We start from the raw sequence: 23,024 nt of genomic DNA on the forward strand, positions 1-23,024 counted from the left end.
TCTACTTTCCGGCTACCTGGATAAAGCACTAAACAAACATCAGTTAGTGTAAAATACAGCTGCTAGAATCCTGACTAGAACAAAAAAATTTGATCATATTACTCCAGTGCTAGCCTCCCTACACTAGCTTCCTGTTAAGGAAAGGGTTGATTTCAAGGTTTTACTTTAACCTACAAAGCATTACATGGGCTTGCTCCTACCTATCTTTCCGATTTGGTCCTGCCGTACATACCTAGACGTACGCTACGGTCACAAGACGCAGGCCTCCTAATTGTCCCTAGAATTTCAAAGCAAACAGCTGGAGGCAGGGCTTTCTCCTATAGAGCTCCATTTTTATGGAATGGTCTGCCTACCCATGTGAGAGACGCAGACTCGGTCTCAACATTTAAGTCCTTACTGAAGACTCATCTCTTCAGTAGGTCCTATGATTGAGTGTAGTCTGGCCCAGGAGTGTGAAGGTGAACGGAAAGGCTCTGGAGCAACGAACCGCCCTTGCTGTCGCTGCCTGGCCGGTTCCCCTCTCTCCACTGGGATTCTCTGCCTCTAAACCTATTACAGGGGCTGAGTCACTGGCTTACTGGTGTTCTTCCATGCCGTCCCTAGGAGAGGTGCGTCACTTGAGTGGGTTGAGTCACTGACGTGGTCTTCCTGTCTGGGTTGGCGCCCCCCCTTGGGTTGTGCCGTGGCGGAGATCTTTGTGGGCTATACTCGGCCTCGTCTCAGGATGGTAAGTTGGTGGTTGAAGATATCCCTCTAGTGATGTGGGGGCTGTGCTTTGGCAAAGTGGGTGGGGTTATATCCTGCCTGTTTGGCCCTGTCCGGGGTATCATCGGATGGGGCCACAGTGTCTCCTGACCCCTCCTGTCTCAGCCTCCAGTATTTATGCTGCAGTAGTTTGTGTCGGGGGGCTAGGGTCAGTCTTATATCTGGAGCATTTCTCCCGTCTTATCCGGTGTCCTGTGTGAATTTAAGTATGCTCTCTCTAATTCTCTCTTTCGGAGGACCTGAGCCCTTGGACCATGCCTCGGGACTACCTGGCATGATGACTCCTTGCTGTCCCCAGTCCACCTGGCCGTGCTGATGCTCCAGTTTCAACTGTTCTGCCTGTGGCTATGGAACCCTAGCCTGTTCACCGGACGTGCTACCTGTCCCAGACCTGCTGTTTTCAACTCTCTAGAGACAGCAGGAGCGGTAGAGATACTCTCAATGATCGGCTATGAAAAGCCAACTGACATTTACTCTTGAGGTGCTGACTTGTTGCACCCTCGACAACTACTGTGATTATTATTATTTCACCATGCTGGTCATTTATGAACATTTTTACATCTTGGCCATGTGCTGTTATAATCTCCACCCGGCCCAGCTAGAAGAGGACTGGCCACCCCTCATAGCCTGGTTCCTCTAGGTTTCTTCCTAGGTTTTGGCCTTTCTAGGGAGTTTTTCCTAGCCACCGTGCTTCTACACCTGCATTGCTTGCTGTTTGGCGTTTTAGGCTGGGATTCTGTACAGCACTTTGAGATATCAGCTGATATAAGAAGGGCTATATAAATACATTTGATTTGAGTTTCAGAATCCGTGGCAAGGAAAAAGTTAGTCCTACATATTGGAAAAACATTCACTAAACATTGTAAGACTGTGGAAATTGAGTAAGATAAGGTGCTAAACTGCTTGGAGTAACTATGGACTGTAAACTGTTATGGTCAAAACATGTTGAATCAACAGTAGCTAAGATAGGGAGAAGTCTGTCCATGGCAGCAGCTAATGGGGATCCCTAAGAAATACAAATACACATCACAGGCTGATTTTGAATATTCTTCCGCGTTAGGATACACCTGAGCATCCTCCGCCAGAGGCGGCAATCGAGGAGCGGAAATTCCTCCGTTCACCTATTAATTCACACATACATATGGTGACCATCAGTTTCTGGGACACTGAGGAGAGGAGTTGAGAAAAGGCCTGTAGGTACACTGAGAATACAAAACATTAGGAACACCTGCTCTTTCAACAACAGACTGACCAGGTGAAAGCTATGAACCCTTATTGATAAATGCACTTCAAATCAGTGTAGATGAAAGAGAGTGCACGGGAGGTTAAAGGATTTAAGTCTGGAGCCAGAGACATGGATTGTGTTTTTGTGCCATTCAGAGTAAATGGGCAAGGAAAAATGTGCCTTTGAATGGTGTATGATAGTCGGTGTATGATAGTCGGTGTCAGGCACACCAGCTTGAGTGTCAAGAACTGCAATGCTGCTGTGTTTTTCACACTCAAAAGTTTCGTGTGTATCAAGAATGGCCCACCACCCAAAGGAGATCCAGCCAACTTGACGACTGTGGGAAGCATTGGAGTCAACATCCTTCTGGAACACTTAACACCTTGTGGAGTCCATGCCAACGAATTGAGGTTGGTCTGAGTGCAAAAGGTGTTCCTAATGTTTTGGAAAGTCTGTCTTAGGCGAGTGTGTGATATAAAAATCATAAAACTATTGGATTGTCATTTTCAATATGCTTCCTCTTTAATAAGGGCAAATATTTCACTTTGAAAAAGCAACAGTAAATGCATCTCAGGCTATCAATCTAATAAAATAACAAGAATTGAGTCTTGTTGGTCCTGGTCTGGTAGCAGTCTCAAGTTAAACCTACTCCCCATACAGTTCACTACTTTTGAGTAGGGCCTAAGGTAGTGTACTATATTGGGAATAGCGTGTAATACGACATTTTCCCCCATTTCTCTCAGTCCGCTCCCTCTGTGGTCACTGTTGCCACAGCGGTCACATAGTACGCTCCCTCTCGGAGGTAAGACCGCAGGCGTAAGTAGTGCTGGCTACCCAAGATGTCCACTGCTGTGGAAGAGCTCACCAGCGCCCCCACAAGCTCAAACTTAGCATCCTTCGCTTCCTTGGTCGGACCAGTCGAACGGTCGACAATGAACTCCATGAACCCTGGTGTGCCAATCATTAACCTTTGACCCCATGGCTGGGGAGCGATGGCCTGCAACACAACAAAAGACACCATATAGAAAATTAGTGAGTTTTAGCCAGTGAGGCAATAATTGATGAACAAACAATTCCTATGTTTTCATGAAATCACCTCCAACTCAATGACACTTGTCTTTTACAACAGTTGGCCAAAATCAAAGGGTTCACAAAAGGTACCACTGATATAATCAAAAACGGATGGAAGCAACCATTTTATGAGTTTGAATTCTTACACCAGATTCTATACAAAAAATATGTAGTATGGTGCTGAAACATATTCGCAGTCACTTTGTTCCGTTTCTAAGAAAGAAAAAAAAGTCCAGTAATGTGTACATTAATTCCTGACCATCCACTCACAGTGAATATGCGTAGAGCACTACAGTGGAGCTCAGGGAAGGGCTGGGTGCTGATGTTCCGGATCATCTCCATAGGCTGGTTAGACAGCAGATGGAACCAGGACTCTGTTAGAACCAGCAGGTCCTCTGTCTGCTGTTCAGCCTGGTACGCACACAGACACAGCATTCTTTACAAAAGGTCCATTATGTCGTTCTATGTATGACCTGACTCATTTCAGATAGAAATGCAACTTGTAGATCTGTCATTCTCACTGAAAACAAGTCGGAAACTACACTACCGTTCAAAGTTTGGGGTCACTTAGAAATGTTTTTTTTTTTTTTTAAGAAAAGCACATTCTGTCCATTAAAATAACATCAAATTGATCAGAAATACATTGTAGACATGGTTAATGTTGTAAATGACTATTGTAGCTGGAAACGGCTCATTTAATGGAATATCTACATAGGCATACAGAGGGTCATTATCAGCAACCATCACTCCTGTGTTCCAATGGCACATTGTGTTAGCTAATCCAAGTTTCTCATTTTAAAAGGCTAATTGATCATTACAAAACCCTTTTGCAATTATGTTAGCACAGCTGAAAACATGTGCTCATTAAAGAAGCAACAAAACTGGCCTTCTTTAGACTAGTTGAGTATCTGGAGCATCAGCATTGGTTCGGTTTGATTACAGGGTCAAAATGGCCAGAAACAAAGACTTTTCTCCTAAAACTCATCCGTCTATTCTTGTTCTGAGAAATGAAAGCTATTCCATGTGAGTATTTGCCAAGAAACTGAAGATCTTGTACAACGCTGTGTACTACTCCTTTCACAGAACAGCGCAAACTGGCTCTAACCAGAATATAAATAGTAGGAGACCCCGGTGCACAACTGAGCAAGAGGACAAGTACATTACAGTGTCTAGTTTGAGAAACAGACACCTCACAAGTCCTCAACTGTCTCAATGTCAACAGTGAAGAGGTGACTCTGGGATACTAGCCTTCTAGGCAGAGTTCCTCTGTCCAGTGTGTGTTCTTTTGCTTATCTTTTCTTTTTATTAGCCAGTCTGAGAAATGGCTTTTTCTTTGCAACTCTTCCTAGAAGGCCAGCATCCCAAAGTCGCCTCTTGTTTTGCTGGTAGTATAGATTTGTTTAATATTTTATGGTTATTACATAGTTGTCTTTACTATTATTCTACAATGTGGAAAATTGTAAAAAAAAAAAAAAAAAAATGGAACGTGTAGGTATCCCCCATTCTTTTTTCTGGTAATGTATATACACACACACACACACACCACTGAGATACACAGACAGACCTGCAGAGTGATTAGGAGTGAGATGGCCTCCAGACAGCGCACTCGCAGCTCAGTGGCTCCACCGCTGGCCAGCTGGCTCATTCTCTTCAGCACAGCATTGAACTTTTCACCTGAACACACAAACCCAAACAGAAAGTGAGTAATTGTTATCTACTGCAGTTACTAAATTGTTTATGTAATAAGGAATTAATGCAGTGAAACTAAACACAAACAAACCAACATACAAAATAAAAACCTGTTTTCTGCAGGACTTGTTTCCCCTCCACGGTGGAGCCCAGGACCCCCAGTGTGTCCAGAGCCACTCCAGTCATAACAGGGTCTGGGTCGCTGGTCATCTCAAACACCTTGTTCTGGAAAGCTGGGTAGGTCTCACACACGTGCTGGGGACTGTCCATGATGGCCAGGTTCCCAAAGAACTTCACCAGCCCTGTGTGGGAGACATCATGGTCCCGTCTGGCTCAGTTGATAGAGTGTGGTGATTGCAACGCCAGGGTTGTGGGTTTGATTCCCATTGGAGCCCAGTACGAACATGTATACTGTACACTATAGTCTGGATTTAGCGTCCGCTAAATTACTAAAATGCAAATGTGAGATGAACTCATAACTTCCTCACCTGGCAGGTAGAAACTAGAGAAGGGGTCTGATTTTGCTCCAGTGATCATGTTGGATATCTTATCCATGATGCCTTGCTGTGCCAGGTACTGGCGCCCATGCTGACTGTGGGAAAGTGTGGTCACCATCTCAATGGCTGTAGCCCTGAAACAGACAGAGGTCATTACATATCATAAAAGGGAAATGGGAGGGGGAGAGTTTGTGTTTCCGTCTGTGTGGCCAGTGACGGAGAGTGGGAGTGTTTTATAGGGTGTGGGTTATCCATGTTTTACCTGACCAGTACATCATCTCCTGTCAGCTCTCCCAGTAGCTGGGAAATAAAGCTGCTGTTGGCACAGTAACCCAGGGAGACAGGAGAGACAGACGATATGTCCACTATCAGCTGCAACAGGAGAGACAAGTCAATATTGAACAACAGTAGAATTGACATTCCCATTCAAGGCATAGGGTATCCCATGATGGTTACCAGCAGCCATATTTGGTGTGCTATTTGTACCATATTTATACTAAGAAAAACTTCCTTCCATTACTGTGCTTATTGGAATTTGCACTTTGTAAAAACATGTTAAAAAATATCGTTACTAGAATAGTTACTGCAATATTCAGATGTATGAGCAACTTCATGGTAAGGTTACCATATGTTTAACTGATGCTTATCACTATGCTCCACCATGCAATTCTATTTTCAATCACTTATATGTATGGGCAGGCAGATTTCCAAAAGATTAGACATATTAGGAAACAGACAAACATGTGTGGCAATGGGCGTACCTCATATACTCTGTATCTGACAATATCACTTGTAGCCATCACATCCTTGAGGTCTTTCAGCAAGTCGCTCCTGAATAGAGCATCTAACCCAGCTTTGGAATGGCTAAGTTTGGCAAGAGCTCGTATTGCCTGTGAAATTGATGAACTGGTCTTGAGCAACAAGTGGTTTTGAAATGTAACATGTGGTTACAAAAATGTATCATCTTTATGCCAACCTCTTTGGCCACTGACATCTTCTCTCCTCTGATGCAGTGGATCACTTCCCGAAGTATGTCTTGGTTGTTCTGAATTTCTGTTACTGCCTCATGGTTCAATACCATTCTACCAATCTGCAGAAAATGAAAATGTTATTGATTATGGCTGCCGGATCTTTGTATTAAGTTATGCCACCATGACAGCTAGAGATCCACCCGAGGCTCAGACAGACCAGGGGGGGGGGGTATTCATTAATAGCAGAAAATAGCAAAACATTTTGCAACAAATTCCAGGTAGGACCCTCCCAATGTTCTTTAAAAAAAAAAATTGTTGGCATTCAGCACATTTCAAGTCTGCTGAGCGCAAACTTTTACGTTGTGAAAATTCTGTGGAACCTCCAGTGTGCGTTTACTGTGAACACTAGAGGTCGACCGATTATGTTTTTTTTTTCAACGCCGATACCGATTACTGGAGGACCAAATAAAGCTGATACCGATTAAATCGGCCGATTTATATTTTTAATAATGACAATTACAACAATACTGAATGAACACTTATTTTAACTTAATATAATTAATCAATAAAATCAATTTAGTCTCAAATAATGAAACGGGTTCAATTTGGTTTAAATAATGCAAAAACAAAAGTGTTGGAGAAGAAAGTAAAAGTGCAATATGTGCCATGTAAAAAAGCTAACGTTTAAGTTCCTTGCTCAGAACATGAGGACATTTGAAAGCTGGTGGTTCCTTTTAACATGAGTCTTCAATATTCCCAGGTAAGAAGTTTTAGGTTGTAGTTATTATAGGACTATTTCTCTCTATACCATTTGTATTTCATATAGCTTTGACTATTGGATGTTCTAAAAGGCACTTTAGTATTGCCAGCCTAATCTCGGGAGTTGATATGCTTGAAGTCATTAACAGTGCAATGCTTGAAGCATTGCGAAGAGCTGCTGGCAAACGCAGTAAAGAGCTGTTTGAATGAATGCTTACGAGCCTGCTGCTGCCTTCCACCACTCAGTCAGACTGCTCTAGCAAATCATAGACTTGATTATAATATAACACAGAAATACAAGCCTTAAGTCATTGTGGTCAAATCCGGAAACTATCATTTAGAAAACAAAATGTTTATTCTTTCAGTGAAATACGGAACCGTTCCGTATTTTATCTAACGGGTGGCATCCATAAGTCTAAATATTGCTGTTAGATTGCACAACCGTCAATGGTATGTCATAATTACGTAAAATTCTGGCAAATTAGTTCGCAAACGAGCCAGGCGGCCCAAACTGTTGCATATACTGCGTGCAATGAACGCAAGAGAAGTGACACAATTTCCGTAGTTTAATATTGCCTGCTAACCTGAATTTCTTTTAACTAAATATGCAGGTTTAAAAAATATATACACTTCTGTGTATTGATTTTAAGGAAGGCATTGATGTTTATGGTTAGGTACATTTGGGCAAACGATTGTGCTTTTTTTGCAAATGCGCTTCTGTTAAATCATCCCCCGTTTGGCGAAGTTGGGTGTCTTTTGTTTGGAAGAAAGTCTTCACACAGTTCGCAACGAGCCAGGCGGCCCAAACTGCTGCATATACCCCGACTCTGTTGCACAGAACGCAAGAGAAGTGACACAATTTCCCTAGTTAAAAGAAAATCATGTTAGCAGGCAATATTAACTAAATATGCAGGTTTCAAAATATATACTTGATGTTTATGGTTAGGTACATTGGTGCAACGACAGTGCTTTTTTCGCAAATGTGCTTGATAAATCACCCGTTTGGCAAAGTAGGCTATGATTCAATGATAAATTAACAGGCACCGCATCGATTATATGCAACGCAGGACAAGCTAAACTAGTAATATCATCAACCATGTGTAGTTAACTAGTGATTATGTTAAGATCGATAGTTTTTTATAAGATACGTTTAATGCTAGCTAGCACCTTACCTTGGCTCCTTGCTGCACTCGCATAACAGGTAGTCAGCCTGCCACGCAGTTTCCTCATGGAGTGCAATGTAATCGGCCGTGATCGGTGTCCCAAAAAAATGCAGATTACCGATTGTTATGAAAACTTGAAATCGGCTCTAATTAAAATCGGCCATTCGATTAATCGGTCGACCTCTAGTGAACACTGAGGCTGTACCCACTTTAAGTTAGTTTCAACAGTGGCCTTGTAGGATACTGTAGCTATTTAAATCATAATGTAGGACTACCAGAGCGGCCTACCATCAAAATGCATCCCATAACATTTGAACATGAAAATAGCTCTTCTTTCATTCAGCCTACAGTAGCATCCAATGTGTGGTGTTCAACGTAGGCCTACATTCCCTGAGACTTTGAGAAAAAAATAACACAGGGCTTGACATTAACCTGTTCATCCACATGTCCTTCAGACAAAGGTGACTGGAAATGTGTTTGATGCAAGAAACCACTCCACAAAATAAAATGCATTATTATTCCCATGCCATTATTAGAGAATCAGACAAATTATGCTACCCTCTGCTTTTTCAAGCCTGTCAAAATACAAACACTGCCCCTTTAAGACAAAAAATCTCTTTTGCCGACTTGCTTTTCAAAGATGTCTAGAAATGTATAAATTCTGTGCTCCTGTAGATAGCAATCACTCCCATATTGCTGACTACAAATGACATATAACTGGGCTAATAACTCACTAACTAGCAAAGGATTTGAACAAAATGTGCACACGTGGCTACATTGTTTTTTATAAGATACATCAAAACAAGCTCATCTACTCACTACTGCTGATGCTGTAAACAGTCCAGTTCAAAGTAAATGGCACAGATCCATATATGGCTATGGTCTCTTTGCATATACTGTAAATTCCGGACTATAAGCCGCAACTTTTTTCCCACGCTTTGAACATCGCGGCTTAAACAATGACGCGGCTAATATGGATTTTTTTTTTTTTTAAGCTTTCATTAGACCAATGAAATTGCCGAACGGGTTAAGGTCAAACAACTTTTTTTGTTTACTGTTTAGATTAAATCGAGCGCTCTCAAACTTCATCATTCTGATTACGGTAGTCATTTTGTCACCCTCATGGCAAAGACACGGAGAAATGCATATGATGCAGCTTTCAAGTTGAAGGCGATTGATCTGGCTGTTGGAAAAGGAAATTGAGCTGCTGCACGGGAGCTTGGTCTTAATGAGTCGATGATAAGACGTTGGAAACAGCATCGTGAGGAATTGACTCAGTGCAAAAAGTCAACTAAAGCTTAATGCTAATTTTTTTTTTTTTTGTTACAAGCCGTGTTTCGTTAAAGCCTATTTATTTTTGTTACAAGCCGTGTTTCGTTAAAGCCTATTTATTTTTGTTACAAGCCGTGTTTCGTTAAAGCCTGTGTAAAGTTCATTTGTTTCAATGTACCGGTAGGCACCTGCGGCTTAGACATGTGCGGCTTATTTATGTTAAAAAAAATTAATCAAATAAAATTCAGTGGGTGCGGCTTATATTCAGCTGCGCTTAATAGTCCGGAAATTACGGTAGGCCTACTGCAGCTCTGATTGTTTATGCCGCGCCAATCTGTGTAGAGTATGGGCTGAGTAGATCGTGTCAATGCAATAGAATCCTATTCTGATGCATTCTGCCTACAACAAAGTTTGCATAATTTGTTGTGTTTCGGTATGTTGCATTGAAAGTGGCTAATACCTTGTCTGAAGGACAAGTGGATAAACAGGTTAATGTCAAGCCCTGCATGTTTTTTTAATTGAAACATGAGCAACAAGACAATGCCCCCATCTCTCCTGCTAACTGGGCTACTTTTGAACATATTTTGTTGTCCAAGTGAAGAAAATTATCAGTGGAACACATCTGAATGAGTTCCGTTCTGAGCAAATAAAATGTTTCTCTGAAGTACCTTATGAAAGCCTGACACTAAGATCATAGTCATGTTGGCAATAGAAAAAGCATTCAAATGATGGCCACCTGACCCAGAAAGCAGTTTATAATAGACAATTTTTGGATTGCGTAAACAACTAATTGTGTGTAATATGCGACGCAGGACTGTGTTTCAAGCAAAAACAACAAGTGTGCTTGCTTCAGTTCCTCAACAACAGCTAGGTGAGCAACAACAAAAAACAATAACTTAGTAGTTGAAGACACCTTCCTTGAGTCAAAAGTGCAATAAAATTACTTAGGAACTGTGCACTTTGGAGGCGTGTGGCCACTTTTGCAGGCATCCGTTAGAGATCTTACTCAAACTCTTGCCATTTTTTCCCCTTACTCACCAGTAAGACAAAATATTCTAATTATGTTACTTAATGTATGGAGAGTATTTTAAGATTTCGTACAGTAAATGTAATTTAAGTGTTCTCCTTCAAATTAGTGATTCCATATGAAACCAGGACAAACATTTACACAAAATTGGAGGCATATTAGTAATTAGTATTTTGATTATTATAAAAAAACGTTTTAGGATTATTTAATATCTACCAACTTTGATTTGGCTAATTTTTTAAGACGTTGAATTTCAAAAAACATGTTATATTAAATTAATGAATACATCACAGCTGTAACATACTTGTGTCAATGCCAGTATTTTGACTGTATCATCAGGATGTTTCAGTCCAGCCTGAAGTTCCACTCTGCAGTTTTGGGCCAGGTGGACAGGGCTGAGGGCGAGCAGGATTCGACCAAGGATGTCCACGCATAGCTCAATTTTCTCTCTGTGAAATTAATGAGACTTCGTCATTGAAAATCTTTCATGCACGACTCATACTCACATCTCACCTGTCAGCTACACAAACGCACTTTGCATTAAAGCTAGAATCCTTAATTGAAACAAAGCCTGTGTTTTGGTAAAAAGCTGAGGGAAGGGCTTGGAGAAATGCAACCACTCACATTCACAGACAGAGCTATGGATGCAAGAACTTACCATCCATGACATCAACATTCTAGTTTTAACCTGGGCCACATTCAGTTGCAAAAGGTTCTTAAGGTTCCAGATAGAAATGCAGAGAATAGAGCCGACGTGATTCATTATTCTACATGTCCTTGACTGAGGCATGTTCGTTCTACATAGAATATTTCTACCTAAACGTTCCAAAATGTTGCATCCTCCTGAATGCATACTATATTTGGAGGCTATAGTGTTTTTTTACAAACGTTGGAGTAAAACAAGCCTGTATTTTCTTGGATCTGATGGGTAACTACGACAATTGAACTAAGCTCATGAAGCATTTAAATGATATTGTAATGAAAAAGACAGGGAGCAGGTTTCGAACTCTCGACCTTCTAGCCCGAAGACCAGCGCGCTATCGATTGTGCTGCAAAAGCATGCTCAAAATGCAGAGTCGATATCCGCGCTTATAAACCCAGGGTCGTTACAATATATTCTTCAAGAATCAATGGGTATAGATATAAAATTCATGTACAAGCCATAAAATGGATGTAGCTTTAAACCATTAACGACAACACAGCTAGCTACCTAAGAAAGGGCCAGTAACGTTAGCATTCATACCCAAGTCAGCTAGCGAGTCGAGAGAACGTTACCTAACTAGTCTTGTCTTATCTAGCTAGCTAGCTAGCTAAGTTACATTGCATTAATGAAGGTGCTGTGTATTTTGCAAGGCGCTAGCTAAGAAAAGGCCAGCTAGTCAAGAGTATCGTTAGCATTCACACCCAAGTCAGCTAACTAGTCGCGAGACAGTGGTTAGCGGTTTAGGTATGTAGCTATACTTATCTAGCTAGCTAAATTACATTGCATGAACGCGCTGTCTATTTTGCAAGGAAGCTGTCCAAGCTAACGTTAGCTAACTAACAGTTTGAGTTTGTTGCTATGCTAAATAGCTAGCTAATGTAAGTAATAAGGCTTGACTCAGCAGTGCAGCGGTTACAGACCTGTCATTTGTGTTCAAAAGAGAGAAAATCACTTCAAGCCGGAGTCCACTCACTGTATCCCTAAGGGCGCTTACAGGTATTGATAAAACGGCAGTTTTTAAAGTTTGCAGCTCTTCGATAGGCTCTTCAAGGCTTGCTATTTCAACGAACAAACTCTCAATTGAGGCTGCCATTTTGCTCTTGCAACCTTCTTCCTCTTTGGTATAATGGCGTTTGCAACAATTATGTGTGCATTCCGCCACCTACTGTACAGGCGAATAATACAAATAACCAAATAGAAAAAATGTGCAGTAAAAATAATACATATATACAGTTTATAATTGTTTTTTTAAATCATACAAACTATCAATAACGAAGTTTACATTTTACTAAATCAGCCTGCTTTTCTGTTCTAATCAGGTCCCTAAACACCTTCAGAAAGATCCTATGAGGTCGGGACATTTTCTGGTGACAATAGTCCGTGCAGTGCTTCTTCCGTTAAGTCTTGGAATCCCAAAAACTTCTCGGCTGCAGATATAATGAGGTCCAGTTTCGTGGACTTCTTGGACACTTGTGCTGTACAATTAATAACTGTGGCTATAAAGTCTACAATATCCACTTTTTTTCAAGTGTATCCAGATCACTTGATTGACGTATAACATTTGCAACTGGTTGCTGTGCATCCAGCACCATATCTTCTTCAGAACTGTGGCCTCTTGCCTCTTCAACTCTCTTCACTGCCTCCAGATAGGAGATTTGCTGCACAGCCTTGATCCTTGACACTACAACAGGGGCGAAAATCTGATATCAACTTTGGAGGGGACAATTATATGAAATTTTCTCAAGAGCAATTCCTGAGGGGGACACCAAAAGTAGTGCTGTAACACATAGCCTACATTGTAATATGGTAAATGTATATTGAGGAACCAAAGAAATAAGGTGTTTGCCGTACTCCTAACTACCGGTACCCAAAACTACACAACTAATCACAACAGCAATACCATTGCTTTTAACAAATCTTAGTTCAGACACCAGTTTAAGTTGAGAGTGGGGGTATCCCTGGCATTTTCCAATTATGTTCCTATTTTACAAGTAAAAAAAATTGAGAACCTTTCATAATGTTGCCAAACAAAGACTCAACAAACTTACCTGAGACTCCCTGTCTCTGCCAGTCTGTCCCTGCATATCTGTCCCCAACTCTGCTGTGTGCCATCTGTTGCCTGCTCTGCCTAATGACATCATTGTGAAACATTTCCATTAGAATTTCATTTCTTTCTTATGAACATTTTATCAACTAGTCTTTGAGATATTAGGCTACTAGGGTTCTTACTTTGCGTTTTGATGTCCGTCTTTCATTTTTCTGCCATTTTTCTACCTGGCTGGCTGGCTGGCTGGCTACACACACACACAGTGTGTAGGTTATTTACAGTAGGAGATGGGCTTCTATCATCTTATCTTTTATCATTCTATTTGGGCTTCGATCTAAAAGGTAGCTAGCAAATGTGAAACGGATTAAAATGACAAGAGTTGACAGCTGTATGAGTTCACCATTTACACAACATATGCTGCAACCTTTTGTAATTTGAATAGTTTGTTTCATATTGGCTGGCTTCCAACAATAGCTGAATTTGCAAAGCTAGCGAGCACCAATTCCGTTTCAGTGGTGTTTGCTATAATCTTTGCTACCCGGGTTAAATAAAGGTGAAATAAAATAAATAAATAAAAGTTCCCTTGCGACAATTTAGCTTTTGCAACGAGACCATTAAATATATTTAAGACAATGGTAGAAGAGAGTGTAGTTCTGTTCAGTTTGGACTTCAGTTTATCGCTAACCTTATCACAGGGACTTTGAAGCACTAACTTACATCATCTGCATGCTGATCTTGGAATAAATTGACGATAGCAAAGATTCCATCTTTGACGAGGCCACATCAATGGAATAGGTACTAGCTAGCTTAATAGTTAATATTTGCGCGCTAGCTCTGCATATTCAGCTAGTGTGTGTGCGCGATTGACTGGATTAACCTCACGTCAGTTACGTTCATTGAGTGCCTTTCAGACAGTGGATACGACCCCTCTGTTACCTTGCCAACTAAGGAACTGGCAGTGGATCAAACCATTGTGAGGCAAAGGGTGGGGGGGTCGCATTCTTTTGAAACTTAAAAACGCGCTATTAAGTGTCTATAATCAGCACAATTGCTTTATTAATATTTGTAATATTCATATGGGAATACATACTGAATTATAATTGGATGCATTTTACCGCCGTATCCTACTGTGCAGTGATTGGTTAACACCACCCAGACGGCTAGGGCATCGTCAGTTGATCGTGGTTGGAGATAGGCGAACATGTAGTTGTAGCTAGTTAATAAAGAGTTATGTTAAGAAACATCCTGTAGTTCTGCGTTTTATTATTTGTACAAAGCGTACAAAACAAGACATGGTGTCAGAGTAAATGGTCTTAAAAGATGGCTTTTTCTGGAGTTCCTTCACCTCGAATGGACTGGGAGTCTACAAACTTACCCGATGCATGGCGTAAGTACAAACAGCATGTGGAGCTAATGTTCACGGGTCCTCTGAAGGAAAGAGGAGAAGACGAAAAATGTAGCTACCTGCTCCTCTGGATCGGTGAAAAAGGGAGAGATATTTACAACACATGGACACTTACCGAGGCTGAATCAAAGGTACTGAAAACATACTACGATCGTTTTGAAGCATATGTTGTGCCGAAGACTAATACAATTTTCGCTAGGTACAAATTCCATGAGAAAGTACAGGGAGCTAGCGAGTCTTTTGAACCGTTTGTGACTGAGCTGCGTCTGCTTGTGAAAGACTGTGATTATGCAAACAAGGATGAGATGGTCAGGGACCGTATTGTATTTGGAATACACTCACCGCGAGTGAGAGAGAAACTTTTGAATGTTGGGTCTGAGCTAACGCTAGACAAAGCTATCGACATAGCCAGATCTCACGAGCTAGCACAGGCTCAGATGAAAACCATTTCGCGCCGCAGCACGAGCGCATCACGTGAACAAGCAGTGCACGCAGTCAGGCAGACATCAAAGCACACCTCCGGTGCCCAGAGAGCGCGTTTCAGAACGGAGAGAGACATAACTCCAAAAAAGAGCGACACAGACTCAAAACGCCCCAAAACATGTGGATATTGTGGATACAAAGTGCATGGCGAACAAGGAAATTGCCCAGCTAAAGGCAAACAGTGTACTAAATGTGGTAAATGGAATCACTTTGCAAAAGTGTGCAGAGCTTACCGTGGAAAAACAGTACACACAGTGAGTGAAGATGAAATGTCAATCAAAGAGTCAAATGATGATGAACTGTTTATTGATTCAGTGACACAAAAAAGTCACATATCAGAGACAGAGCAAGCCTTTGCTGACATTGAGATAGGAACACAAGGCACAAAGCTAAAGTTCAAACTAGACACTGGTGCACAAGTAAACATTATTCCTCTGAATAAGTACCGCAGCTTGACATCTGAGTGCGAGCTACAGCCCACCATGCGCAGACTGACTGGTTATGGTGGTGAACAGCTCCCAGTAAAAGGCACATGCACTTTCAAATGCAAATACAAGGAAAGTGACATGATGTTGGACTTTTACGTTGTTGACACTAGAGCACCTGCAGTGCTAGGTCTTAAAGCATGTTTAGACATGGACCTCATCAAGCTAGTTTTATCAGTAACAGCACCAGTAGAGACAGGAAATGTACTGGAGGAGTTTGCTGATGTCTTTACAGGAATAGGATTATTCCCAGGAGAATGTACCATTCACCTTGACCCAGACGCAACCCCTGTGGTCTACCCCCCGAGAAAGATTCCCCTTGCTCTCCGTGCCCGTCTGAAGAAAGAGTTGGAGAGCATGGAACAATCTGACATAGTCACCAAGGTTACAGAACCGACCGACTGGGTAAACGCGTTAGTGGTGGTGGAGAAACCACGCACAGGCAAGCTCCGAGTATGCCTCGACCCAAGAGACTTGAACAAGGCTATCAAACGGCCCCATTACCCTTTACCGACGCTAGATGGCATCACACACAAGCTAGCGGGAGCACACTACTTCAGTGTCATGGACGCTAGATCAGGCTACTGGGCTATCAAGCTCACAGAAGAGTCATCTAAGCTCACAACATTCAACACACCGTTTGGACGCTACAGGTTCCGTCGCCTGCCTTTTGGGATTATCTCAGCCCAAGACGAGTTTCAGCGAAAGATCGACGAAGTGTACGAAGGCCTCGACGGAGTTGTGGCAATTGTGGATGACATCCTTGTCTATGGTCGAACCAAAGAGGAGCACGACCGAAACCTCCGCGCGATGCTGCAAAGATCCCGCGAGAGAGGAGTCCGGCTCAACCCAGAGAAGAGCACAGTCGGCGCTACAGAGGTCAGCTACTTCGGACATCTTCTCACAGCGAATGGAATCAAGCCAGATCCACAGAAGATCTCAGCCATAAAAGAAATGGAGCCACCAAAAAACCGTGCAGAGCTGGAAACAGTGCTTGGCATGGTCAACTACTTATCCAAGTTCGCACCCAGCCTCTCCAATGCTAATGCACCCCTGCGTCAACTGCTAAAGCAGTCCAGTGAGTTTCTTTGGGACAAGCAACACGACATTGCTTTCCAGAATGTGAAAGACTTGATCACGAGAGAACCAGGACCAATCCTTGCCTACTACGACCCCAACAAAGAGCTCAGACTCCAAGTGGACGCGTCGAAGTATGGACTAGGTGCAGTGCTACTGCAAGAAGGAAAGCCCATCGGCTACGCTTCCAAATCTCTCACAGACTGTGAAATCAACTACGCTCAAATTGAAAAGGAGCTCTATGCCATTCTGTTCGGATGTAAACGTTTCCATCAGTACGTATATGGACGACAAGTCATTGTGGAATCCGACCACAAGCCCCTTGAGTCAATCATGAGGAAACCACTAGCTGCAGCCCCGCCAAGGCTACAGAGAATGATCCTTCAACTACAAAAATACGACTTCACAATCACTCACCGTCCAGGCAAAGACATCCCTGTCGCAGACACACTCTCCAGGAAGTTTCTTACCTACAAGGACAGCAGCCTCAGTGAAGGCATGGACATGCAAGTACACACTGTGTACAGCAACTTACCAGTTAGTGACACAAAACTGAAGGAGATCCAAGCAGAAACAGGAAAGGACTCTCAACTCACACAGCTGAGGGAAGTCATACAGGATGGATGGCCTGAGGAGAGGAGAAAATGCCCTCAGAGCGTCTCAGAATTCTGGAACCATCGTGATGAACTATCACAGATCAACGGAATCATTTTCAAAGGAGAGAAAATCATTATTCTTACCAGTCTCAGAGAAGAGATTTTGACAAAGATCCATGCTGGACACATGGGCATGGAAAAGTGCAAACAGAGAGCACGGGACATTATGTTTTGGCCTGGAATGTGCAAACAAATAGAGGACATTGTTGGTAGATGCACCATCTGTCTTGAAAGACGCCCCTCAAACACCAAAGAGCCAATGTTACCTCACTGTATCCCAGACCGACCCTGGCAGGTCGTGGCAACCGATCTGTTCACCTGGAACAACGAGGACTACATCGTAACAGTGGACTACTACAGCAGATACTTCGAACTCGACAAGCTTCACAGCACCACATCTGCAGCTGTGATACACAAGCTAAAAGCAGCCTTTGCCAGGCATGGCATTGTAGAGACTTTAATATCTGACAATGGGCCCTGTTACAAATCAAATGAGTTTGAATCCTTCACAAAAGCATGGGAGTTCACACATGTCACCACAAGCCCACATTACCCTCAAAGTAATGGCCTTGCTGAAAAATCTGTGCAGATTGCTAAATCACTCATGGACAAAGCAAAAGCAGACAAGAGAGACCCCTACCTCAGTCTCCTTGAGTACCGCAACACTCCAGTTGACAACTTCAAATCACCAGCCCAGCTGTTGATGAGCCGCAGACTTCGCTCAACCCTTCCCAGCACCAACCAGCAGCTGCAACCTGAGGTCGTCAGCTACAATGAAATGCATGGAAAACGTGCACAGAGACGACAACAACAAAAGCGATACTACGACAGGTCAGCTAGACCACTGCCACCACTGATCGACGGAGAGTCAGTTAGAATCCAGGAGCATGGCCTCTGGAAACCAGCAGTCGTCATCCAGCCAGCTGACACTGAACGTTCATATCACGTCCGCACAGCAGAAGGAGCAGTGTACCGCTGCAATCGTCGTCACTTACTGAACACAAAAGAACAACACACTGATGAGATGAACTGTTCCCCTGAAAGAGTACGTGATGGACTAAACACACACACAGCACAACATACACCATACTTACCTGCAACACCACAAGAGCTGTTGACTGACACAGAAGCATGCTCAACATCATATCGCACAAGGTCAGGAAGAGAGGTCAAGCCCAGAGCTGTCCTCGACCTGTGAAATGTCAAAGGGTGTAGGCGGATCGCTGCCCTAAAAGAGTTCCAGACTGTAAACTTGTTATTGAAAGTTCACTTGAAATGCTTTGGTATCGTATTTGTTTGAAATGTTAAGATGTCATTTCTACAGTGAAAGCTGAGTTGCTGAGAATCCCTTGTTCTAAAAGTAACAGTATGTTGGATCATTGTTTCAGAGTCTATGTTGATTCAGTTGGTGTGTTATGCAATATAAATGGTTACTTACCTTGAGTTCAAACTACAGAGCATGTATTCAAAAGAAAAGCTTAGAATATGTAAACATTTGTATTTTGTTTTAAAAGAAGGGGGATGTAATATTCATATGGGAATACATACTGAATTATAATTGGATGCATTTTACCGCCGTATCCTACTGTGCAGTGATTGGTTAACACCACCCAGACGGCTAGGGCATCGTCAGTTGATCGTGGTTGGAGATAGGCGAACATGTAGTTGTAGCTAGTTAATAAAGAGTTATGTTAAGAAACATCCTGTAGTTCTGCGTTTTATTATTTGTACAAAGCGTACAAAACAAGACACATTGCGTATTATTAATATTATTTAAATTACATAGTTATCTTTCAGTGATATATTGGGGGGGACAAATCATATTTTTCCCAGGATGGGGGGGTCGTGTTCCCCCCGTCCCCCCCGGGATTTCCGCCCCTGCACTACAACCTCTTTCACCCAAACAAGGCACTCAGGGAATTCGGGATTAAGTTCGCCACCACAGTTACAACATTTTACATTCACAGACTCCTTCATAACATATTCCTTCTGTCTGCAAACACTTGACACGTGGCCAACTTTTTACACTTCTTTCATTACATTGGGTTTTGCACAAACGCTCTTATATCTTATATATCCCAGCTTTACATAGGGTGGTGTATACTCTTCATCAAACATCAATAATACAGATACACTCTTTCCAATTCTCCGTACGGGTCAAGCCACGTGCATTAACTACTCCTGTATATTTTTTCCTAAGATATTGATTATCAATGTCCTACGGGATCCCATAGTTAACACCTTTTACCAGTGCCCTGCTCCGAAAATCAAAGCTGTCTACTTCATGGGTCCATAATTTCGTGAGCCACAATTCATGCTCATTTTACTTTTTGGATACACATATCATCAACATACCACTCCAGGTTACTTTGACTGCACCCACTTTTCCCAACGCTTTCTTCGCCATCCTTGTGACTTCAAAAGGTTTTCCCAAATAAACATCCTTATCCAAAAAACATACTCCAACAAGAAACGATTCATCAGACTCATTTTCCACAACAATTTTATCCATTTTTGTTCCATTCTTGGACTTCCCTGTTGTCCACTCATCTTTCTTACTAAATCAAATCACATTTTATTTGTCACATACACATGGTTAGCAGATGTTAATGCGAGTGTAGCGAAATGCTTGTGCTTCTAGTTCCGACCATGCAGTAATATCTAACTGTATTCGCTGTGCTTTCATCTTCAAACAACACTTCTGCTTCCGCCATCTCAACTTCTCAAAACACTTCTCAAAACACCACATAGGGCTGTGGCGGTCACAAAATGTTATCAGTCGGTGATTGTGAAGCAAATAACTGCCGATCTCACGGTAATTGACTGTTAATTAACATAATCACATTTAGCATCTCCTGGCTTCCACACAAAGCCTACAAGCCACTGATGCAGACCTTTGGATCATCTATTGTAAAACAAGTTGAATAAATCCATATAATATAGCCTACACCTTCACAATAAATCCATTATTTATTTTAGACAGGTCTAAAGAAACATGCTATGAAGAAAATGTATTGAAATGTATAGAACAGAAACGCATACTCTGAGTGGTCCTTATATTAGGTCCTGATCTGGCTATGCCAAATGGTTGTGGGCTACACTAGTTCATTTGGCAGACAAGATTTGCTTAGAATTCCATGGCATTATTTTATATTATTTTATAGTATGAAGAATACAATTGAACAAAACTGAATAATATAGAAAGGATATTTTTTCCAAATGATTTGAGAGCGTGCGCACATGGGCTATTCTGTGTTGAGCGGTTAACAAAGAAATAGGTACTCCTATATGCTTAATTTAGAGTTATTAATGCAACTTTAGTTGTTCTACAAACATTGGGCTATGTGTTTTGATTTTTAATACATTGTAAGGCTGCATGATGCAACTCAACTTTGAAAAAAGTTGCTTGAAAGGCATGAGCTCTGCTTTGTTTTTTGCGCAGGCTGTACACTTCATCAGTCCCTCATTCACAATTTGACAAGCACTTGCTAATGCCTCGAATTTCCCGATGGCATCCCCTTTGTGTGGCCGTAACGCACCCTAAAGAAATCCATGCCTTTTGCCACTCTCCTTCCAGACTCATATCAAGCATCTCCAATCCAAAATCAAATCTAGAATCGGCTTTCTATTTTGCAACAAAGCCTCCTTCACTCACGCCGCCAAACTTACCCTCGTAAAACTGACCATCCTACCGATCCTCGACTTCGGCGATTTCATTTACAAAATAGCCCCCAACACTCTACTCAGCAAACTGGATGCAGTCTATCACATTGCCATCCATTTTGTCACCAAAGCCCCATATCCCATCCACCACTGCGACCTGTATGCTCTTGTCGGCTGGCCCTCGCTACATATTCGTCGCCAGACCCACTGGCTCCAGGTCATCTATAAGTCTATGCTAGGTAAAGCTCTGCCTTATCTCAGCTCACTGGTCACGATAACAACACCCACCCGTAGCACGCGCTCCAGCAGGTATATCTCACTGGTCATCCCCAAAGCCAACACGTCCTTTGGCCACCTTTCCTTCCAGTTCTCTACTGCCAGTGACTGGAACGAATTGCAAAAATCGCTGAAGCTGGAGACTAAACATCAGCTATCTGAGCAGCTTACTGATCGTTGCAGCTGTACATAGTCCATCTGTAAATAGCCCACCCAATCTACCTACCTCATCCCCATATTGTTTTTATTTACTTTTCTGCTCTTTTGCACACCAGTTTCACTACTTGCACATCATCATCTGCTCATCTATCACTCCAGTGTTAATCTGCTAAATTGTAATTACTTCTCTACTATGGCCTATTTATTGCCTTACCTCCTCACGCCATTTGCACACACTGTATATAGACTTTCTTTTTTTCTATTGTGTTATTGACTGTACATTTGTTTATTCCATGTGTAACTCTGTGCTGTTGTTTGTGTCGCACTGTTTTTGCTTTATCTTGGCCAGGTCGCAGTTGTAAATGAGAACTTGTTCTCAACTAGCTTACCTGGTTAAATAAAGGGGAAATAAAATTAAAAATTAAAAAGTTATAATATATAATTCACAACTGATAGGCTAATATTGTCACCGATCAGAATATTCTTGATTTAATCTTGTTTTTATATGTGAAATTTGTTTTGATTTAGAATGGACCATTATCATGCACCTGTCTTGAAACAGGGGGGGGGGGAATAAATGTAATCTATGCACTTAAATAGCGAATGGGGGATGCTTTTCCCATGTTTAATTTTCATGCCAGTCAGGTAGGCTATATTCCTGTTGTAAAGATAAGCAATGTGCTTAGTATTAAAACAGTTGAGAAATAAATATAGTAAGCCTATAAAAAGCTGATGGCATCCTCCTCTTTTGAATAGATGCCATCACTCTGTTTTGTCAGGTATTTGCATAGCCTATAGAAATGTTGTGCAACATGAGCTCATGGGCTCTCATGAAGTATTTGATTACATTTATGTCAGAGTGATTAGAGGGAACAATAGAGTGCTGAATACCAGGCAATTAGCAAGTTTGGTATGCTAGTAATGACCGTCAGCAGCATTAGGGCTTCGAGAAGTCTAATTACCGTGACTAAACGGTCAAGTGGTATTTGACTGCCTTCAGGACTCATGACTACCGGTGTGGCGGTAATACGGTCACCACAACAGCCCTACTCCACTTAGTGGGGGCCATCAATAAAGTGAAGGAGTCCAATGAAGCGCTGATGCACGTAACGATGGTGACAGGTGTGCGTAATGATGGGCAGCCTGGCGCCCTCGAGCACCAGAGAGGGGGAGCGGGCGAAGGCGTGACAGTACCCCAGGGTTTTGGTGGAACTCTTACCCGATCTATAGCAATGAATGTAATTCTACAGTATTTCAATATAATATTTCAAGGACAAAATTACATGCAGTTAAGTATTTATTGGTTGTAGTGGGGACAGTAACATTAGTACTCTCTAAAAATTATACTCTAAGGAATTTTTTATTTTTTTAAAATTATGATTTCGTTCAGTTCACATAATATGTATAATTTCAAAATATGCATTAAGGTGTCTGTAATAGAATATACTTGGCAAAAACACATGTCGACACTACCCACTGGGCACAGACATCAATTCAACGTCTATTCCGCGTTGGTTCAACGTCATTTAATTGAAATAACAACCAAGATCTGCTTAAACAAATATCATTCCCTTTCTTCTTGCTTCTCTGCCAGAGATTCTGTCACAGTTTTCATTAAATTCCCCTCTTGG

The 23,024-nt window shown here is 41.9% G+C and overlaps 1 protein-coding gene across 1 annotated transcript; it reads right to left on the reverse strand.

The window, feature by feature from the left end:
• Positions 1–2,487: 2,487 nt before the first annotated feature.
• psmd5 (proteasome 26S subunit, non-ATPase 5) lies at positions 2,488–12,268 on the reverse strand. The gene is made up of 10 exons (XM_029708454.1): positions 12,063–12,268; positions 10,744–10,888; positions 6,224–6,337; positions 6,009–6,137; positions 5,510–5,619; positions 5,239–5,381; positions 4,861–5,052; positions 4,626–4,735; positions 3,332–3,472; positions 2,488–2,987 (listed from the first exon to the last, which is right to left on the reverse strand). The coding sequence occupies exons 1-10, from the start codon at positions 12,233–12,235 to the stop codon at positions 2,730–2,732; spliced, it is 1,515 nt and encodes a 504-aa protein (XP_029564314.1). The 5' UTR covers positions 12,236–12,268; the 3' UTR covers positions 2,488–2,729.
• Between the last annotated feature and the right edge of the window lie 10,756 nt (positions 12,269–23,024).

Source organism: Salmo trutta, chromosome 23 (assembly GCF_901001165.1).
Source record: "Salmo trutta chromosome 23, fSalTru1.1, whole genome shotgun sequence".
In the NCBI taxonomy this organism is placed as follows: domain Eukaryota; kingdom Metazoa; phylum Chordata; class Actinopteri; order Salmoniformes; family Salmonidae; genus Salmo; species Salmo trutta.

What these genes read in the sequence shown, in the direction of transcription:
- psmd5 (XM_029708454.1), bottom strand. Translation starts at nt 12,235, where the DNA reads ATGGCAGCCTCAATTGAGAGTTTGTTCGTTGAAATAGCAAGCCTTGAA. An exon ending in AAATACTGGCATTGACACAA is followed by an intron (nt 6,338 to 10,743) that starts GTATGTTACAGC and finishes CATTTTCTGCAG; the next exon opens with ATTGGTAGAATGGTATTGAA. An exon ending in GGAGATGATGTACTGGTCAG is followed by an intron (nt 5,382 to 5,509) that starts GTAAAACATGGA and finishes TGTCTGTTTCAG; the next exon opens with GGCTACAGCCATTGAGATGG.